General features: G+C 40.8%; 1 protein-coding gene across 1 annotated transcript; it reads right to left on the reverse strand.

Moving 5' to 3' along the window:
- Nucleotides 1-485: 485 nt before the first annotated feature.
- cd82b (CD82 molecule b) lies at nucleotides 486-21,784 on the reverse strand. The gene is made up of 9 exons (XM_062390394.1): nucleotides 21,654-21,784; nucleotides 16,153-16,225; nucleotides 14,715-14,787; nucleotides 9,467-9,591; nucleotides 8,132-8,206; nucleotides 6,273-6,371; nucleotides 4,759-4,932; nucleotides 3,363-3,446; nucleotides 486-2,383 (listed from the first exon to the last, which is right to left on the reverse strand). The coding sequence occupies exons 2-9, from the start codon at nucleotides 16,213-16,215 to the stop codon at nucleotides 2,306-2,308; spliced, it is 771 nt and encodes a 256-aa protein (XP_062246378.1). The 5' UTR covers nucleotides 16,216-16,225; nucleotides 21,654-21,784; the 3' UTR covers nucleotides 486-2,305.

Genomic DNA, 21,784 nt, shown 5'->3' on the forward strand with positions numbered 1-21,784 from the left:
TTTAATGCATGTTAAATCATCCAGTATCTAAAATCCAAAAATATAAAAGTAACTTTTAAGTAAGGCTGTCAAATATATGTAGAAGTAGAAAGTAGAAAACACAATGTTTTTTTCTGAAATGTGTATCAATTGCAGCCTAGAATGACACACACACACACAATAATTTACCCATCTTCTTCCTGTGCTTAGTTTCTCAGTGTGGCCTGGAATGTACAGTGTTCGTTTTGGGCTAGGTGGTAGAGAGGATGTTCTCCATTAAGAGGGTTGCCAGTTCAGTCCCCACTCTGCCCCATCTTCATGCCGAAGTGTCCTTGGCAATTTCAATAGGGCCTCACTGTCTGTCAGTGCGAGTCATTGCTCAGGCCCTAATAAACTATGTTTAAATCATGATGTACAGGTCCACAATTTTTGTATTTTTTCAACTTGTAACCACACAGATCTAGTCATAACAACACACAAGAAAAACACAATACGAAGGCAAATAATACTTTTTTATTATTAAACTTTTATTTATTATCATTAAAACAAAAAGGAACTCAAGATTCTGCAGGATGTGGTCATCAATAAAGGCATTGGTGTGGCTGTGTGTGTGCATGAGTTCCATTTGTAGATTAAGAGATGATGATTTTGGATGAATGAAAACAAATTTACAAATGGGAGGCGGGGTCCCGGCCAGAAAGAACCTTTCTGATAGGACAGGAGCACTGAGCCTCCGGATAAACTGCTGCCCCATGGAAACAGAACATAAAAAAGAGCTGCTAAGAAACAGAACACATACAGACGCAGCAAGGGACCGACATACAACTAAACAAAAATCATTTCTTTTTTTTTTGTAAAAAGTGTAGAAACATCTTTAAACACACAATAAAAAACCTTCATCTCTCATTAAGTTAAATTAACGTTTCATTTTGGCAGGTCATTAAACAGAGGGTGGTTGGAACTGTAAAAGATCACCGCTCTTTTTCCTCTCTCTTGTCATGAAAACAATTGGAAGTGACTAGTGCGAGATGGCATGAAAAACTACGACTACATAGAAACACTGTATCCACTACACCTTAGAACAAATTCAGTTTGTTAAATGAAGTGGATAAACTGATGAGGAAATATAAGTAATTTTCTGGTCAAAGCACCTTCTGAAAATATGATTATATGGTTTCTGACTGTTTTCTCTGCTTTTGTTACTGAGAATAAATTAAAGTAAAGATCTTCAGGACGAGTGCTACGGTAGACTGTTCACAAACTAATGCTGTGCTAACGAATTGAAAATACAGTTTTAAGAGCGACGACAGATTTGCTTTCTGTACGCCATCAGCCACGGAGAGGAAACAAAGAACAATAGCACTCTTAAAACAAGGGAATGTGACAACTTTCCTATTTAAAACGCTGACAAAGCACCAAGGTGCTTGTAATCCCTTACCGAGGTCATAGATATATATACAGTTGTAAAAAAAAAAAAAAGAGCTAACATGGGAATATAAAAAAAGACATGAAATACTCACACAATACATCATACACACACTTACTTCATGCAAAACTAGTCATTTTGGAGAGCCACTGGCTACCAGCTAGACCCGCCCGAGAGGAGGACAGGAGCTATGATTTAGAGACGCCAACAGATGATTGATTCTGGGAGGGTGGAGGAGGAGGAGGAGGAGGGTGAAAGTGAAGGTTAATATTAAGGCTACTGAGTACAAGGTCTTGATGACAGAAGCCAAACCCTCCACCACAGCAGCCCTGCCCTGCGCCTCTTCTCCACCCTCTGCAACCAAAAATACCAGCTGCAGGATCACAGAGTGGCACTACTCCTTCAGAGCGTCTCCTACATGCTCCCTCCCTCCCGCCTCACTCTCGTCTCCCAGACTGCCCCCGGAGTCCCAAGGTACTTCAGCTCTCAGCTTCACCTAACGTCACTGAAGTGCTCTCTCTACATCTACTTCTACTACTACTACTAAGATAAGCGCTTTTTCTGAGGTCGGTCGAGGAAAAACACAACACCTGAATGACCATAATGTCAAACTGTCCAAAAAAATCACAAACGTCTCATAGGAAAACACAAGTGATAAGACAACAATGGTAACTTGTGAACTTGATCGACACAAGTTTGATTGAGAGGTGAGTGCGTTTGTGTATGTGGAGTGTGAGAAATTTGCACAGCTGTAGAGGCCGGAGAAGCTGGAATGGGGGAAGACAGCTGTCCATTTGTGTGTATTTGTGTGTGTGTGTGTAAAAAAATGTGAGCCGAGGAGAGCGAGGGAGAGAGAAAGAGTCAATCCATCTGTGGTGTGAAGCTGGCTCTGTCCTGAGCTCAGTACTTCGGCACTTTGGTGTAATCTTCCTGGACGACGCTCTTGCACAGACACATGGAGAGAATCATCCCAAGGAGCTGGAGGAAATGAAGTTGTCACTTTAGTTATCAGAGCTGAAACTGAGCAGTGGAGCATTCACTCATACTTAGACAGCATACGTGTCCAAAACAAAGACTTAGATCCCCTAAACAATGTCAGCTAGTCCACTGTATCACAGTGAGAGAACGACTGAGATCAATTAATCAGACAATTGTTTCCCAGATGCATCGACAGTCTATTGAATGCCAGAAGACAATAAAACGGCCATTGCAATTTCCCAAGCACCAGGGAGATGTTATAATCACCCTGAAAACTGAATGTATTCAGTTTTACTGTGACATAAAGCCTCTGGTTTTTCTTATTAAATGATATCAATCACATGTGCTTCTATTAAATGGGAAGCTGGAGACAGGCGACAAGTTCATTTAGCTCAGCATAAAGACTGTGTCTGCCTTCCGGTACCTTTAAATCTCACAAATTAACACATTGTATCACTTTTGTTAACTCAACACTCATTAAGTGCAATGTAACCATTTCACAATGTGGTTTGAAGGGGGCTTGTGTACAACGATGGTTTAATTTAGTTTAATCTATTCCTATACCTCAAAGTCAGACTAACAATCTTCAAACTGGCCAAGAATGCAGTGAATGCACTGATGTATGGATTAATGGTGATATACATCTTATTGTGGTTATTTCCCTCTTATTTGTGTCACCTGCTCTGTTTATTGTTGATAATGAGCCTATGATGTCACTTCCTGATTTATCCAGGAGCCTAAAGGCCATCGGGAGTCAGAACAACTGGGAACATGGGTTTTGCTACAGGAGTTGAAGAGTTGCTGATGTCATCACCTATAAGCCACATTAAGATAGGGTCTTGGTTTATTTCCTTCCTTTGTATCAAGATTCATGGTCAGCATGACATCAAGAGTAGCAGTGACCTAACCCATACATATGACATGGAGATAGTGCTGAGAAATGTCGGCACAAAATGTGATGGAGGGATAAATATTTTACCTCCACGACTGCCACGCCGACACACATTCCCAGAATAACGCCACAGTTGTCCAGGAGCCATTTCTCCACGCTGGTGATACAGCCCTGAAGGAGGGAAGAACAGAGGGAGAGGGGGGGTGAGGCCGAGAGAGAAATAGAAGGAGGGCAGGCTGAGGGCCAACGTGCAGAGCAGAGATGGATGACGACGTGATCCCAGCCGGACATGAACAGAGCCTTTTCAAAACACCACTGTTAGCTCTGGGCTGAGTCGCAGAGGGGAAGAATAACACGGCTTAACTGAGCTGAAGGAAACAGTCGACAGAGTAGAGTTCCTGAAACACGCCGACCAAACAACAGGTCAGCTCTCCATTGTCTTTTCTTTTACAACAAATCGCTGAGCACAAACAACCCGACTCGGCCATCACTGTTCACTGTGCTGATTAACCACCCAGTGTAACTGCAGTGCCCAACTGAGCTGGAAGCCAGAGTTACACAACATGAGTCTAACTGATGTAATGAGCGGAGGTGTGTCTATCAGCACAATGCAGGCCTGCAGAAGCATTGTTCAAACAGCTGAAGGAACAAGGACTATGGTCTGGACCCAAAGATAAAATGAATCAATTCATAAAGAGCTCAGCTACAGCTGGGTGGCTTTATATTGTAGAAGGAAAGTCAGAATGTGTCAGGAAAATGTCACCATGGTACTGCACTAAATGTAACAAAGTGCATTTACTGTAAATAAGTACAGTTTTAAAGTACTTTCCAACTTGTTTACATTTACAGATGCACCATGTTGACATCATACCTAACAGGCTTAATAATAAATACCACCGAGCCAACTTAGTAGCAGTAAATGTAACAAGGTACATTTACTGTATTTAAGTACAATTTCGTATTGCTTTATATTATATTGAAAAAGCTCAATGTTATAAAACCCCCTCGAACGGCATAGTGGTGAGTAGATAATGAGTGAATTTTCATTTTTCTGTGAACTATCCCTTTAATGTAAACGACAACAGTTAACCTAAGTGATATCCTGCATGTGAATCATGAATCATGGCTGAGCAATTTAAATGAAAACACTGACAACAGAATAAAACGCTCAAGAAAAATTGTCCATTCAGCACAAAGAAGCAGAGAGCAGGCAGCAGTTTCATATGAATGATTGAGATCAAAATGAATTATGAAGCAAGGAGCCACATTTTGAGGGAATTTACCGCCGCTCGTAGAATTATGTTTCTCCATAACTAAAATGCATTCACACATACTGACTAGTTTATGTTTCCTATGCTCAGCCTTGATACTGAGACAGAAATGAAATGGAAAAAACTGGATAAACAACTTTGAGTAAATTCAGATATATGATTTGAAACCTTAGTGCAGAAACAGCCTGAAAGACTTTAGAAGAGTTATGTACCGTTTCGTAGACAGGTAGCTGTGGGGACGTGTGCTCACACAGGCCGACTTCCTGTATGTCCGTGCCAGGCAGGTCCTCGTTACGACAGGAACATGGGTAAAGGTTCCTGGAGCTGTTCATGATCAAATGGTTCTCAGACCAGTTTCCTGGACCAGTCCATCCACAGCACTTCATCTGGTGAATGAACGAGAAGAAGGATGTGAAAACAAAGGATTGCACAAAACTGATGTGAAAACCAATAAGATCATGGGAAAAATACAAAATTGTTTTCAGATTTTCTATTGTGGTATTTCAGGTCATTCTCTTGTTGGCTCCTGTTTTCAGAAAGAACCGGGGGAGAGTGGTTTGGCAGGAAAGAGAGAGCAAAGAGTGGTGCAAGGAGATAGTGAAGACAAATCTTAATCAGAGTGTGGCGCAATCTGACTTCAGCTTCCATCAGACCTACTTTTATTTTATATGGGCTGATGAGTTCATTCAAAGTACAAAAACACAGTTTCCCACTTATCCCTGAAGGTGTAAGCATTTCATTTTTAAATATGAAAAAAACTAATAACATCATGCTTTTATTGAAAATACCTGTACCTCAATTTGCAAACGTCCATACCTGCTATTAAAAGTGCATAAGTGCTTTCCATCTAACAACCACTACAATATGAAGTGCACCAGAAGCTTGATGGTGCTGTCAAAACAGTCAAAATGTTGAGTGGAAAACGCTCAGCATTTTGTCTGCGGAGGGAAAGGAAAGCAGCGGAAGATAGAATGATGGAGGCCTAATTTCTAGGCTGCATGAAACAGAGGCTACACACATAAAGTCAAGTGAGCAAAGCAGATGGTAGATATTTTGGTTGGTAACAATCTAGGTCACATGTTTAGCTGTTTATCTTCATTCATTTCCATCTCTCTTGTGTTGGCAGTAAACTTCCGGATTTCAAAACCTAGGCACATAAAACCATAGCTGTCGGCTAAATACCGCTGGAGAAATATGAAAACATTCAACATCTTGTACTTGACACTGTAGAATAATGTTTTACGTGTAACTTATGCTCTAGTATTGTTAGATAGTAATTATAAGTTGGAGAAAATATAAACATCAGCCTTTGAGTTTTAATTACTAGTTATAGATGAGAAGGATTTCTGACAGCTAATTTAAAAGGAGCTGTATAAAGTTTTTTTCGAGGCCAGTGTTCTTCTCATCCTCTAGACATGGTGTGGATGCAGCGTTACAATGACTAGAAAAAACAGAGAACACTTCAGAGTTAAAAGTTGGATTCAAACTAGTGACGTCCACTACAAAATATGTGCATTCAAGTCACTATAAGAGTTATTATATGCATTAAATCTTGTTCATTTATTAACAGGAGGATTAATGGTGCCAGCAATGCAAACCCTTTAAAATACAATTTGTTTGATGCATTTAGTTTGCTGCATTTTCAGCTCAGTGTACTGTATCATTCAAACTGTCGATGACATTAAACATTTGTGTTTGTCTTGTACAAAGCAGGTCAGAGACTTACCGTCCTCTGAACGAAGTCCCATGTGTGCTCTGTGGTTCTGTTCTGCCCGGTGTAGTTGATCATCATGCCCTTTATGATGTTGGCCATCTCATATTTCAACTGCAATGAGAGGACAATATGTCAAAGTCGATTGCATGTAATACAAATAGTCAAATTATTGTTATATACAGAAACAAATAAATTCATCTCTGGTACATGGAAGAGAAACAGTCTTAAAGAAAAACAGCCACTTTTAATATTTTCAAATATTTACAACCATCTGAACTTTTCTGAAACTGAAAGTTCCTTAGGGCAGCACCTCGGGTGGTCCCGCCCTGGGCTGTTGGGCTGAGACATGGCACAAATATAGCTTAGTAGCAGCATGACTGTTTGTGTGTGTGAGACCACAGAACAGTAGCAGCGCTGCAGCGTCAGAGCTCGACTTGAGATGAGTGAGAGCCTCACCCCATTCTGGGAGAGGGCACCTCCCTGCCCTGTGGTGAGTCAAAGCATAGGGAGCGGGACGAAGGCTACACACACACAAACACCACACACGTAGACACACACAAACACACGCAAACACATGCACATGCAGATCAACAAAAGCGGTGAGGTATTATCAACGGGTGAGTATTTGTTTATGTCCTTGCCATCAGAGTAGGAGACCAGCCCTGGAGGTCTGTGTGTTTAAACACTCCCTGTACAAACAGTGCAAACACACAATGCTGGTTTCTTCTATTTAGGCTGGATCGTGTACTGATTCGCCTATTGGTTTGTTCTGAGAGATATTAAAGGGAAAAAATGGAGACAGCTCAAATTATTGCCCAGTTTGACGGTCACTTATTTGTATGAATGTATTGGATCTGGTTGAGATGCTTTTATTGTATTTCTATGGATTTTATAATTCATATTTTACTGATATTGTTACATTTGAAGGAAACTCTTCCTGAGCCACACTGTCATCTTAAAATCACTTTTAGTGTTGAAGTGTCAGTTGTATAATTTAACAGAAAATATATATATGTGTTGTTATTTAGTTTAACTACACATTATAAAGGAACAGTTCAACTTTCTGTCTGTTTTAGAGTCACTTGATTCTCACTGAGCAGTGATCATGTGTGACCTAACTGACTTGTTTTCTCATTTGTGTGTATTAATGACTAATTTAACCCGCCGGCTTATTTAGCTATGCATCTGGTAAATGATTGAAACTTTATTACACTTCTCTTTTTAAAAACAGACTGACACATATTTCAGAGCAGAGGCTGAGACACATTTTAGTAACTTGGTGATTTGGCGAGGCTGCCTGCAGGTACTGTATATTCAAAGGCATTGTTAGAAAGTGGTTTGGGTCCCTGGGCTGATAATTATGGGGAAACACTACGCATACCAATGGAATATGTCAGCATATAACGGCAGCTCTAGGAAACTACAGTCAACATAGATTTGTTTACTCAACACCGGAAAAAACAGAAACACCCAGAGGCTGAAGTGAGACGACAAAGGAAACATGGAAACACAACAAGTGTAGGAGACTGCTTACTATTTCCCCTACACAAAACATCTCAGTCAATACACCCACTTCATCTCACATTCTACAAGCACCAACATCACATCAGCCACAACGTCCATTCACTTTCCGTTCATCGAGCTATGAAACTGTGTTTGACCACAGAATGCAGGTGCTTACTATGTTTAGCTAAACCATAAAAAGCAGCCAGACAGGCTCCAGCTGTACCAGTGAGAGGAAGAGTGGAGAACAAAAAGAGAATCTTTAAAAAAAGATAAAGTAGAAAGAAGGGGATAACATATTTATCAGGGAAATTAAGAAAGAGGGGAACAGAGAGAAGTAAACGAAGATAAAGCACATTGTCGTTTACCGGCTCTCTCTGGAAGTAAATGAGGACTCCAGCGGTGACCTGGGCAATGATGATGAGCAGGAGGCAGGTGAAGTACTGTGGAGGATGAGGGGAAAGTCAGTATCACAACATTTAGAATCCATACTTTTAAAGCACACTGCTTGAAATCAATCATTTTTGACTGAAGATTATGGAAAATTTAATAATAATTAATAACTTTCGAGGCAGCTCTAAACAGCAGACACACACAGATCAATGATCTTGTGAAGATAGTGAAATATTTAGCAGTGAATGAGCCAAATATTCTCCTAAAGAGACGGTTTAGACCAAAAACAGAGCTAAAAGAGATTTAATACTATTAACTCAATCTTGTTGGTCGAGAACCATTCAACTCCAAAGTAATGATCCTTTTCACTGCCAGATGTATAAATTCAACAATTTCCACATATCAACTTAGTACTAAGGTGGTGGTCAAGTCAATGTTATGTTCATTATTTGTTTCGGGTTCCACCAAATGATGAATAAAAATCAATTACTGAGGTTTGAAAACACAACAAGAAAGGACTTAACAGAGCATTTGACACATCATCTAACATTTGTGTCTAGATTCCTCAGATAACATCTGAAGCCTCGAGCAATTCATTAAAGATCCTTCCATTGTTTTGTCCTCTGTGTGTTTGTGTGTGGATGCGTGTGTGTGATGGGCTGGTCTATCGCCAGCTGGTCATTGTCACTGGGAGAAGTAGGTCACAGCAGTTCTTCAGTTAACTCCTTGCAGGTTTAACAGGATAGAGGTCATGCAGTTGACCCCGCTCTTGTTGTACCCCCTGCATCTTGCTGGCTTGATCCCTGTCAGGCCTCCTCTCTCAGTAGATCAACACATGCTGCGAACCCTCTGCTCACACATGAGCAGAAATGCTCAAGGGCTTTGCTGTCAGCAAGAATCTGTCAGGTGTTGCTAGTCAAGCTTGGCATTTCCAGCAGGTGCATTTAGCTTGATGAACAAGTGCTGTAATTGATTGTTTTAAAGGTGGTGCGATAAATTCAAAACAATAGGAGTGTCCTGTACGTGCAACTGACATATCGTGTAATGTATTTTGTAATTATGTATTGTTTGGGGGCATTTAACTTTGTCTTTGTAATAGAAAGATCAGGTTAAAGTTCTGGTTTGAGACCTATTTATCTTCTTTGTCTCGTGGTTCAACATTGAGTTTCCTGTGTGGTCGTACATGAACGTCTAACAGGAGTGTCTCATGCACATTTCCTATTCAGCTGCGATAGCGATGGTGTTAACTGTGTGTGAAACTGAGCTGTGGTACGTTTGTGTTAGAGCTGGACGTGGATGTGATTCCTCACCAGACCCAGCAGGCAACGGATTTCGTAGATGGCTCCGATGCATCCGAAGAAGCCCATGGCCATCGACAGTGAACCCACTCCGATCAGGATGTATGAAGCCACTTTCACCGTGTGTGACGATTCCTCTGGTGAAAACACAGGGAGAATTTAACGTCAACTGCAAACACATACTGCACATCGGCTGCAGCAGTTTTATAGCAAAAGTTTGAAAGTAAAATTCAGTTCTTCAGTTAAACTCAACATCTTTTCTAAAACAATCACTTAAAATGTTTTTTTCATGATAAAGTCTGAGCAACAGGCTCCTGATCTCTAATCTTGTTTTCTTGCTTTAACCACAGCGTGTTTTGCAAACTAATGCAGCTCAGAGGAAGAACTCGTTCACTTGAAAACCCATTTTGAGGCAGATGGCTACAGTGAGCCAAAAATGCTTCACGTAACAAACCTTCTTCTCCTCGGATTTCAGAATTTTCTGCTGCTTTTCTCAAACAAAAATGATTTAATAGGCCACCAAAGAGAGTTGGACCAGGACAAGTAAATGTGTGGCAAGATTAACTGAGTTCCCTCTTTGGTATGTAGAGCAGGCGATATCCAGAAGGAGGGGCTGGCGCTGAGAAGGGAGTTTGGAAGGTTGGAGAGGAGATAAACTGGAGCCATTATGTGACTGTGTTATCTGGGCTGGAGGAGCTCCAGAGTGTCAGTGCTCAGTGTGTGGATGGAGCCAGAATCTGAAAACTGTGAAATGGCTTCAGCTTCTAAAGATTCGTGGGCCAAACAAACCAGCCAGCACTCTCGGAAAACTCAGTATCATCTCTTCAGTGGAGAAGCTGACAGACCCAGAAGCTCCTTCACCAATGCCCTGTGAAAATGATGCAGTGTTGCTTCTGCTAATATATATGTAAGTTACATATTTAAACATGAAATCTATGGATGAAGCAACCAGTTTAAACTTAGACTTTTACTTAATTATACTATTCATCAAAAAAAATAAATGATGCAGTGTAGGCCTCACTAATTAGGAGAGGTGTTGTTTAAAATATTCTAAATTTAATTTTCACAGACAGTGTTAAGTACGATTTCCCCTTGATATTGAAAACTTAATTTCTGGTTTTGGACTGTTAGGACTGGGATCGATGTTTTAAGACATGACTTTGGACCCTGGGGAATTATAATCCACATTTAAATTTTATGAACCATGTGTTTGATTTTCTAATCAGGAAAATGAGCTGCAGATTAACTGCTAAAAATAAGTAGTCGTAGCTGTAACTCGACGCAAAACACATATTTGATGAATAGACGTGGTGCACAGATGTGGTGTCCTGAAACATCTCTGACGATGCTCTCGATGTAAACTTGCATCAAAGCTCGTAAAAAGATGTCATTACATGCATGTACAAGGCTGCGTCTACATGTTTTACCAGAGCAATGGTGGTTTGAGAATAATTGGAAGCTAAAAGTACTTGGGTCAACATATGCAGAGTGTTTATGTGGCTACAGGGTATTATTTAAAGGGAGGAAGACAAGCATACGGTAGGTTCTATATCCAGCACTGTTGGAGCATGTTATTTCAGTCTCTCTCTTACCCACCCACACAGGCAGTGTCTGCAGAAGCAGGTGGTGTGTGTGCAATTGTCTACAGTTCCTTGAAAAATGAATTACCAGAATTTGGGGGAGGGGGGCATGACATGTATGTTGAGGATTACCAGACCAAACCGTTGCAAGAGACAGTTATGGTTGTTTGGTGCCATAAATAACACAACTATATTTGAGAATAAAAGAGAAAAAGGTGACACGTGTCAGTCCTGAACAATAGACTGTAGACAAAGGTGAAAGATGGGACAGTGAAAGTGAAGCCAAAGCCTTAACCAAAATGCCTTTATATAATTTCTGTCATTTTAGTAAGTTCTTATCACATTGCATATCAGCGTTCATATCCGTCATGTTTTGGCTTCACAACTAGATAGCAATGAAGCCAGAACCGTCTCTGCTCTGAAATGGGACTCCCTGCTAATTGCTCTTTCTGATTTTTGTTTGTAATTTTTAGTCTTAATATTTGGTGAAAACATAAAAACTATTTGACTGCACTTGTAGAACATTCAATCAAAAGGCAGTTTTCCATGACGATTAGCTAACTGTGGGAGCTAAAAATTGAGATGGACGTTTCTGTGTGGATTCCCTGTAACTCTGTGAACACTTTTTGTAGATTGGCTATTTCCTTTAAGATCATATAGCAACAGGAAAACCCTATTAACTGGACTTGTATGTCCCACATGTTGTTTCTATCCTACACTCTTTAAATGAAAGTCTTGTAAAAGGGTGTTTCCTCTCAGGTGTATTTGGGTTACAGAGCAACAGATACTGTACTTGACAAGTGTCCAGCTGTTTTAGCTAACATCTGTATTCTTCTGTGGTCAGACTAAAACACACACTCTGCATGTGGTCGCCCTGTTACTGTGCTGTTCTGTCATGTACTATGGCACATTTCCATGTAGGTCTCTGCTCGATTTTCTAAAATAGATCCTTGGGTGGTTTCCATGGAACTTTCCATTTAAAGAGGCAAGAATTATGGAGCACTTCAAGAAAGCTGCCGTAGGGGGAGCGACGGCTGTTGTTGAGAAAACGTGACCAAAGAGACATGGTTGTTCTGATTTAAAAAGTAAAAGAATAGCTCTGTGTTGAATCGGTAAAAAACATCTTCTCTCTGTTCACGTCTATGGAAAGTTTCTGAATTACACTGCAGCATATTTCCAAACTCTGCTTCGGCAAACTCTCCAGCTCACAGACCTACTTTCCAAGTCTGACTTTTGTTAAGTGCCAACAACATCAACTCAGGATTTTATATAACTGGGGTAAACTATTAACACACCATTGTCTTGATATCGAGGGGCGTATATTTAGGGGCAGATGGTCTTTTAAATTAAAAACAGGGGTCATGAAACCAAGACATTCCCCAAAGTTCCCCTGCTTGGGAGTCAGTGGGACAGCTGCAGAGGCCTCTATTAATATCACTCATAAAGAATGGAAACTGAAAACACAGAGATCCTGTTTATGGCCAGGCAATGGGACAACTTCTGAGGAGCGCACTGAGTCAATAAACATAGTTGTGTGCTGCCTTGGTTTTTCTGTCCTTTACAGAGTGGTAAGGGATTTCCAGTGAGAATATAAATCCATGGACACGGGTAGGAGCTGAGGTCGAACCCATCCTGAGTACAGGGAACAAAAAGACGTGGAGGAGAGAAGGTCATCATGTCCCACATCCAGCAGGAAGGGATATCCTCAGGGTAGCAATGATGCAGGTTCTCTGCTATCTCTGGAAGAACAGCTGGATTATTGTAACAGTTTGACTAGGGGAGGCTGGGATGATTGATACTGTACCGTCTTTAGATTCTGAACGCATGACTGGATGGAGATAAGCAAACTCAGCTCAGTGATAACCTTGGAGTGATTCCTCCCTCGACAGTGACCTCGAGAGCTGAAATAAAAAAGAGGTCTCTGGAGTGTTCAGGACACAAGGTCAGATCCTTGGGTTCTTCGTCATAGCTGCAGCCTCTTCACGACTCATTAGTCAAAGCAGCACAAAGCTTCAGCCTAAATATAGATTTCTTGAGTAGTGCCTGGCCCTCACAAATGGAGCTTTCTTATCCAAAAAAACATAACGGACATCATGTTATCCCAGAGCTGAAAATAATGTGTTCAGATTTGATTTGATTTTCTCTGATCAACAATCCAATATCAATTATATAAGGTTTTATGATAACAAAGAAAACAAGCCTTTTATGCTGTAAACCACTGGAAGATGCTTACAAATTAAAAGGTGCCGATGCTGGCATCTTCTAAAAACTGAAAACATTACATTTGAAGAGGCACCTTTCAGTAGTCTGTTTAGCTGGTTTTAATTAACCCATTTATATAATTTCAATTTCTTTTGTTTCTCTTTATTTTATGAGTCTAATTATTATTTTATCTAATCATATTTTATTCCTACTTTCAATATGCATGTTGGGTTTCATTTAATGTTTACATTTACACTTTCTACAAAGTATATATGTTTACAACTTCCATGGTAGCTCATGCTTCGTGCATCCACATGGAATTACATATGTTATTTAAACAAAGCTTTATCTTGTTTTGCTAGTTAATAATTAACGTAATTTAATCAGCTATTTATTTCAGCTCAATACATTTCTGTTCAGATAATGTCTACTTAAGAGCAGTAACTCTCACTCTCCTTTCCACAGGGATGCAGGTAATAACCAAATATGAGGCGGATCTGAATGTGTTAACAAACTTAGTACTAATAGCTTAGTGATCCACTTCATTAAGTTCATCTCATTTAGGACAGACAGAAAAGTAAAAATTGACTTCCAACAAGTACGAAGTTGTGAGATAATAAACCGTAGGAATTCTTATTTAGAAACTGGGAGAAAACTTCTCCGCTCGCCTCGGCACAGCTCCATCTGGGAAGAATACACTGAAAGCATTCATAACTAGATTTATGGCAACTAAGAGTTTCCATCCTTGGTTCCCTGTTCTTTTCAGGCAGGGCTGGAACTGGGTTTCATACCATTTTCTCTTCACAATAAATAAAATCAGAGAGACACATTGCTGTCTATAACAAAACTGATACCCTTGCCTCTTTCAGCAGGGTATTGAGAGTCTTGCTGTCTCTCTTACAAAACCGTGACTACAAATAGATCTGTGGCAACATCTGTGAGGGTGGGAGATTCTATCTGTGCGTCTCCACCATCTGGGGAACGGAGAGAACACGCATGCTCAAAGTATGACTCTGTGGAAAGTGTGGGGAAATAAACCTGCTGATCTCCAGCATAAGCTAAAAGAGCTTGATCGCCTTGATAATCGATAAACCCTCTACTCCCCTGACAAATATATTCCCATGCATCCCAACATCTGTTATCTGTCTGTTATGTATGTGTGTGTCCACAGGGCAGTTTTTGAGTGGCTGAGAGAGTCATCCAGTTTCTATGTGAGTCATATTTTTGGTTTGTTGGAAACATCCTTTTCCTTGGAATTAGTCCTAGGGGATACAAATCACATAGACTGCACAAAGTAGGTCTGGGCTTTTAGGATTTGACAAGCACACTCTGCAATCTCTATTTTCACCTCCACTGAGCTGGGAGTCACTGGGTCAAAAGTGCTGAATGTCTGTTGAAGTGAGTGTTATCAGTAAAGGACGTGGCATGACAGCGGATGCGTGTGTGTGTGTGTGTGTGTCAGTGTTACAAACACTTACGCAGTACAGAAATGAAGCTCTGATTATCAAAGAGAACCCAGAGTCCAAAGCCCATGATCAAGGCTCCGAATATCTGTGAAGGATGAAACAAACAAAAGTCAGGCACCAAATGTCATGGGAGTAAAACACAACATCTGTGCTGGATGTCTGAAACACTGAGGCATATTTCTGCTTCTTCAGTCTGTCACATCTGGGATTAATCAGATCTTAACTCTTCTCTCTGTCTTTTTGTCTTCCTGTCGCTCTCTCTCACAGCAGACACTGATGGAAAGAGGAGGCGTGTAATATCACAACAGGCAGATCTCCCCAGCCTTCAACAGCCCAACTTTCTCTCATCGCCACTTTGCTGGCTTTTATCAAATTGAACATCCGGTAGTGCTGAGTGAGGATAACCGAGTCAAGACTATTGGAAATGATTTCTAGACTGGGACATTTTGTCACTAGCGTCTAAAAATGATCAGCTCTACCCTTTGTGCTATTGTAATGAGGTAATGAAGTGCAGGACTTTTACATAATTGAGAGGGTGCTTGTGTGGAAGTTGTGGGGCACTGTAGAGGGAGCGAAATTTATAGATGAGAGGCTTTGTTGATTCACCAGCTTCCCCCTTGTTAGCTGCCCCTGCCCCTAATCTACAACAGTAATTAGAGCCCTGGTTAAGAACTGCTCATTTACAGGGCCTGTTGAGCTCCCGGCAGCCATCATTAGCCCACCACTTCCTGGCTTCCCCTGAGCCTCCCCTAGTCCAACGTGTCCACATGGACAAACACTGACACAGACACACATGCTTCCTCTTAGACACCCGTTGAGCGCTCACATCAAAAGGTCTGCGTCAGGTTTACAGCCTCACACTCATTGGAAAGGTCTGGACATCCTCGCAGTCACGTTTAGGAGTCTGGGGTTTTATCAATCCCTGGACTTTATGTTGGGGCTGATGTAAAGAGGAGGAAACAAACCACCTGCAGCTGTTAAGACTAGATTGTGATGAGGAACGCGCTTCATGCAGAGCTGCAGCTACATTTCCCTATGTATCTCAACTAATCTCTCATGATATTTGAATGATGACACATATTCAAATAAAAACCTGAAAAACCCCACACAGATCTCAACGTGTCATGAGTACACAGCTGAGTAGAGCAGTGTCTTCACAGGAAGTGGCTAACTAGTTATGAAGTACATTGCTGGGAAGTTGATCAACAAACACGACAGATATGACGATACAGTACATATATATATATATATATATATATATATATATATATATGTATATATATATATATATATACATATATGCACCAAGGGATGTATTGTATATACTGTAAAGTAACTACATTGTCTTTTTATTGTGAGTAAACAAAGCTGCTGAGGAAGTGGGAGTAATGCTATCTGGAGTTATTGCAGGATGGCCACTAAACAGGGATGAAGAAATGAGTTTACTTACAAAGAAGAGGAGGTTGAAGAGGAACAGAAAATACTTGGTGACTGTGATGCATCCTTTCCCCATGGTTGTGATTCTAGAGGACAGAAGTGAACAAAATGTGAAGGTTAAACATCAAATAGAAATAAGTCATGTGAAAGAAAAGAAAGACACAATATGGACAAAGACACATTGTATTGTATTGTAGGGCTTTGAAGGCACATTTGCTCTTTTTATTCTTGACAAACAAGAGTAACCACCAAAATGAGACAGACTGGAGGAAGACCACCACAAAGTGGCTAGTGGTTTAGTCATGATGACTGTTTGGGGTCCATGACAACAGATGTGGTTAGGTGTGCTGTTGTCGTTACAAGAAGAGGGGAAACTAGGCAAATGTAATGTTATTACCAGCAACAGGCTAGGTTAGAGACACATGTCTTTTTTACAGTCCATTTATTAAATACTTCAAACCAAATATTCAAAAGTGTAGCTATTTATGACCATATTCTGGCTATACTCAACAAGTCTGATTCCATATAATAATTATCATAATTATATTTTAATCAGCCATATTTGTAAAGCTTAACAAACGTATGTACTTGTATGCTTAACAAAGTCAATAAACGCCTAAAAAAAATTATAAAGACAAAAATAAAGCAACAACAAAATGGCCACATAACAGACAAAATAATACTGGTTAATTCTATGTCATTTGCTGTCTGTCATTTTGAGTTGGTTAAGTTGGGTTCATTGTTATGTTTTCTTTTCTTAACTCTGTGTGTGTGTGTGAGAGTGTGTGTGTGTGTGTGTGTGTGTGTGTGTGTGTGTGTGTGTGTGTACTCATATGGCCGCATTCAGTGAATAACACTTTCCTTAGAGAAAACACCTGCAGGCCAGGCCTGCACCACACCACACTGCAGTACAATAGAAACAAACTCTCTGGCAACATGGTCCATAAGTCCAGAGAAAATATTTACCATAACCAGACATTTTCCCGTCAGAGAAGAACTGAAAATATAACCAGCCATTGTGGTTGTTTCAGGAGTCTGTAAATATCCCATGAAGACAACTCCCTGTGAAACAGATGACAAGCTGTTCTCTTCTCTCTGTCTCTTGGAATAACTCAGCTGCAGGTTCTTCCCAAAGCCTATCATGTGTTTCTTACAGTCCTTCAACTCTATTTTGAAAGATCACAGAGGAACTACTTTTTCGAAACTGTAGATTTATTGTACGTAGATTATATACACACATGGCACTGAAACTAATGCTGTGTTAATAAGGCAGTGCAAGAACTGGCTGGTTAAGAAAAGTAATGTACTTTATTACTTTAATGTAAAGTAATGTTTCATGAGTAAAAAATGAGTCACTTGTCAGTGTCCTTCTTTCAACAAGGACTTGTATGTTGGATTATCAGTAAATAACTTTTGAGTCACCTTGGAAACAGTCAAATATCACAAAATAACACCTCTCATTTATAACCGCAAGACTTAAATATCCCTCTCATTAGCAGTGTGTCTGTGTTAACATGCAGGTGACAAGTGAAGCATTAACTTCCTGGTTTCCTTCTCCTTTCGATAAGAGCATTGTCACAACAGGAAATAAATCACTGTCACTTTAATGACCAAAAGGGTATAAAAAAAGTTATTTAAAAGGAATTAAAGAAAAGACAACAGAGATGTAAATGTTCTGTCATGTTTACTTACTTTATGTTGTATCTATGTAACAATTACTTAATTAAATTATTAACAATACAAAATTAAAATGCTGTTTCTCAAATTTAGGCCTTTACTACACTCTGGATATTTTCTTAATAGAAACCTTCCCCTCGATTTAACAATATATCACAGAACGACAACAAAAGCTCAAACAAGCATGCCAGGGCCAGTAGGTGGCGATAAAGTCTCCATCGACTATCCGTTGAGCGAAAAACATACTATTCCATGTAATATTGGGTGATGCCTGACATGGGGAATGCCGTTAATGTGGTGCTAGCAAACTCTTAATTAGACCTAGCAGTGCTAACCAAACGTCTTTCACAGATGCACAATGCAGTGGGAGGTTTTCTGCACAGATGTGTTCACAATAGCAACAATAGCAACGAATCCTCTGCACTATTCAAGCGAGAGGTGGAGGAGCCAGGTGCAGAAGACAGAAGCAGGAAGTAATGTATTTGCTCTGCTGCGTAGATCAAGTGATTTTGTTGACAGCACCCTGATGCAATTGTCAGCTCTTATCACCACAAACTGTTGAGACATCTACGTTTGTGTTTTTTCCGCCAGGAGAAATATGTTTTCTTTGAGTTTTTTTCCATTTGTGCATCTTTCGCAAAAAGAGCTTATAATGAAATCAGGATACACAAAGTCACATCACAACACCATTAGTTATTTTAGTGCAACCAACATATGAACGAATAAATACTGTGCAATCTTTCCCATCCAGCAGACTTGGTTGGGTTTAATCTTTATGTGGACGACACAGTATCTGTGGCTGCTATTAAAAGACATATGATGGCTGTTAAATTCACTCAATAACCTAAATACCACTATAAAATTCATGTTTTCAAAACCGAAAACAGCTCAAAGCCCAAACCACACAGCACATACCCCTGCAAAGTAGATAATCCTAAAAGGAGATTGTTGGCCTTTAGGTCTAGATAGTGAACAGCAGTGGAGATTAAAAAACGGCTTAGTTATGAGTACCATTGTTTGTTGACCGAGCTCTGACCATGTGAGAGCAACTCCTAAAAATGCTTTAGTGCTACTTATTATATTTTTCTAAAGACATATAAGACATGCGAACAGGCCCAGCCCAGTTGATTCTGAAGCAGCTAACTAAATACTGAGGTTGAGAGCAGAGCCAAGCCAAACCATAAAACAGCCAAATGATTTTTGCAGAACTTCCATGAAGATAAAATGCAGCGTTAGAGATTAATTTCTTCCTCTGGCTCCCTGAATGTGAAAGACAAATCTCTTCCAAAGACGGGAAATTGCGATGGAAATTCAAATGGCACAGTGTTACCTTGGATAAGAGCTACAGTGGTATTAGAGACAATGCAGTTTATTTGGACTGGGGCAAGAGAAGAAAGGCCAGAGGAGGCTTGAGCAAATGAGTCATCTGAACTTTCCAAACTCAGTGACCTCACGCAGCCATGTTTTATTCCCCTTCATCGGCCCCAATCGCCCTCCCTGTGGTTCGGCAATGGGGTGACCATTACACTATTAAACACCTCTTATACTGAGGTGTCCCGTTGAAATCTGTGTTTGTTCGCTGTGAAAAGAGCAAGTTCAGAAGCGCGAGGCACAGATATGATTGTGAAGACAGCATGAGAGGGGGATAGCACCTACTGTGTCTGTAATGGACGCAGCATGGATCAACTACAGCCTTGTTGTACAGGGAAACACCAGGCCTTGGGCCAACCTCCAAGTACAACCTCCGATCAGATAGAATTCACTGTCACATCTGTGAGGTCGTTGTGCTGGCATGATCCTGATCCTGTCTCGGTCCTAAACCCTTAATACCATGTCAGCAACCTGCTTTACACATCTGCTACGATGTCATTCATCCATCTGTTCAGAGAGGATGTAGTCTACAGCTGTGTTTGTGACTAAACAGAAATGGTGGGGGAAAGAGTTTCACCATACATTTCCACAAACAGCTACTTGTGTTAATTCAGCTTTTCCGCTTTCCTGCCAGAGGACTAAAACTGAAAGCAATGATTGTTTTTTTTATTATCTGATTATTGTTTATCTGTACAAATGTTTTCAATCATTTGGGTCATGTGAAAGCTGTGGTCTAGACAATCCTTCAAGAGTTTAAGCTTCAACGAATTCTGTGAGATGAACGGGTTTTCCCATCTACAGGACTCTAATACCATATGACATAGAGGGGGGAAATCCCCCCCCACTGGAGTTCAGTGCCCGCGAACTTTCCGACACCCAGTGGAAATGATGAAGCATCTGTAGCATGGTAAAACAGAGCACATGTGCCTTGAACCTGAATATCAGTGCTCATCTGTTTAATTTTTTTCATATCATTTGCAAAAAAGAATGATGTGTCTTACAAGTTACCAGAAGCAAAGCGATGTTCCTAAAAGTCAAAGAACATATTTAATAAAAAAGTATCAGCTCAACTGCAACGCTCTCTACTAAAGCTTTCCAAAAGACAGCATGTGGTTGTATATGAGCTGTTAAAGACTTTGTAATACAGTGATATACTGCAGTTCATAGTCACGACAAGCAGCTGCTGAATACACGGCCAGCTGAAGGCTGACGGAGACCAAGTGGAACCTGGTGTCTAACCCAAAAGCCAACTTTTCTATGGACCCATATTTATTCAAGTCAAGGTTAGGAAAGTTTTAAGTGACTAAGAGTTGTTTCTCCTTGTAAACCATAATACTGCTTAAAAATGCAACTGATGCAAGAGGGACTCAAAAGTACTGCGGACTGGATGTTGCCTCTGTGGAGTACGTGCCTTCCACATGGTTTCTTGAGAGCTTTGCCACAGACAAACTCTAGTACAGCTCACCATTAGGGACATATGATGACCTGTCAAAAACAAGTCTCTGTCCCATAACTACAAGGAACCATGAGACATCTGTGACAAAGTCGTTATAACGTTTACCTGCAAACAATTGCACTTTCAAATTGTTTTGCAGCATAATCAAATTTCATCCAAAGTAGGGGTGTTGATTCTATTGTCGTTTAAGCAAACAACACACAATGTGTTTTTACATTTGCTCTCAAACCAATTGGCTCCGTCACTCAGGGTAAAAAGTCTGATAGGGACTGGGGGGGGGACTTTTAAAGTTCCCACACCAGGTTGAACCACTGGCCGCTGGGATGATGACTGTTATCCTGACACCCTGACCAGAGGACTGTTTTTCACCACTTCTCCGTCTGGGACCAATGAGTTAGGCTGATCCTGGAGGTCCTTCAGGTTCGGCTCTTTTAGAATATCACCAGGTCCCTGACATGAACACTGACAGAGTTTTTTACTTCTTGTACTGATCCCACCCGATCTGTAGATTTGAGTGATGGGGGACAAACTGCTGAGTGTAAAACGCACTGTGAACTGGATTTAAGTTATTATCAAGCTAGTTTACAGACACAATATGTTCCCATCGTTTCCATAGGGTTCCTCTACACGGGGGAGGACTCGCAGTGTTGACAGCGTGGAGCCGGGCACCTGACCAACGGTTTACAACTTACGTGGAAATGTGTTGTGCGCACAAAGTGTCAGAAAGCGAAGCCGAGGCGGAGAACGGGACGTAGCGACCACAGTGACAGACGCTACGTGCAAACACATTCTACGTGTTAACCTTTAACACACTGTCGGTGGTTTTAACACAGTCAGTTTAGTAACCCTAACCCCGTTAGCTAGCGATACGGCGACATTAACCGTAGCCGACAAGCTGTAAACACAGAGAGGGAGTTTGTTCAGCAGCTGTTGCTCCGCGGCTAGAGGAAGTTTCCTAAAGACAAATAAAATGGCAGCTAACCTAGTGGAAATAGGAGGAAAACACTTACCGGGACTTCAACGGAGGAGGTAACAGTTGTCTGAGGGTCGACCGTCTCCTGAGCTCTGCACACTGTGACTGCCCCGTGTGAGTGTGTGTGTGTGTGTGTGTGTGAGATCCAGGACGGGCGTGGGTGCGTGG

Source organism: Platichthys flesus, chromosome 6, assembly GCF_949316205.1.
Source record: "Platichthys flesus chromosome 6, fPlaFle2.1, whole genome shotgun sequence".
Taxonomy (NCBI): Eukaryota; Metazoa; Chordata; class Actinopteri; order Pleuronectiformes; family Pleuronectidae; genus Platichthys; species Platichthys flesus.

What these genes read in the sequence shown, in the direction of transcription:
- cd82b (XM_062390394.1), bottom strand. Translation starts at nt 16,215, where the DNA reads ATGGGGAAAGGATGCATCACAGTCACCAAGTATTTTCTGTTCCTCTTC. An exon ending in TCTTCAACCTCCTCTTCTTT is followed by an intron (nt 14,788 to 16,152) that starts GTAAGTAAACTC and finishes CATCCTTCACAG; the next exon opens with ATATTCGGAGCCTTGATCAT. An exon ending in AGCTACCTGTCTACGAAACG is followed by an intron (nt 3,447 to 4,758) that starts GTACATAACTCT and finishes TCCCTCCTTCAG; the next exon opens with GGCTGTATCACCAGCGTGGA.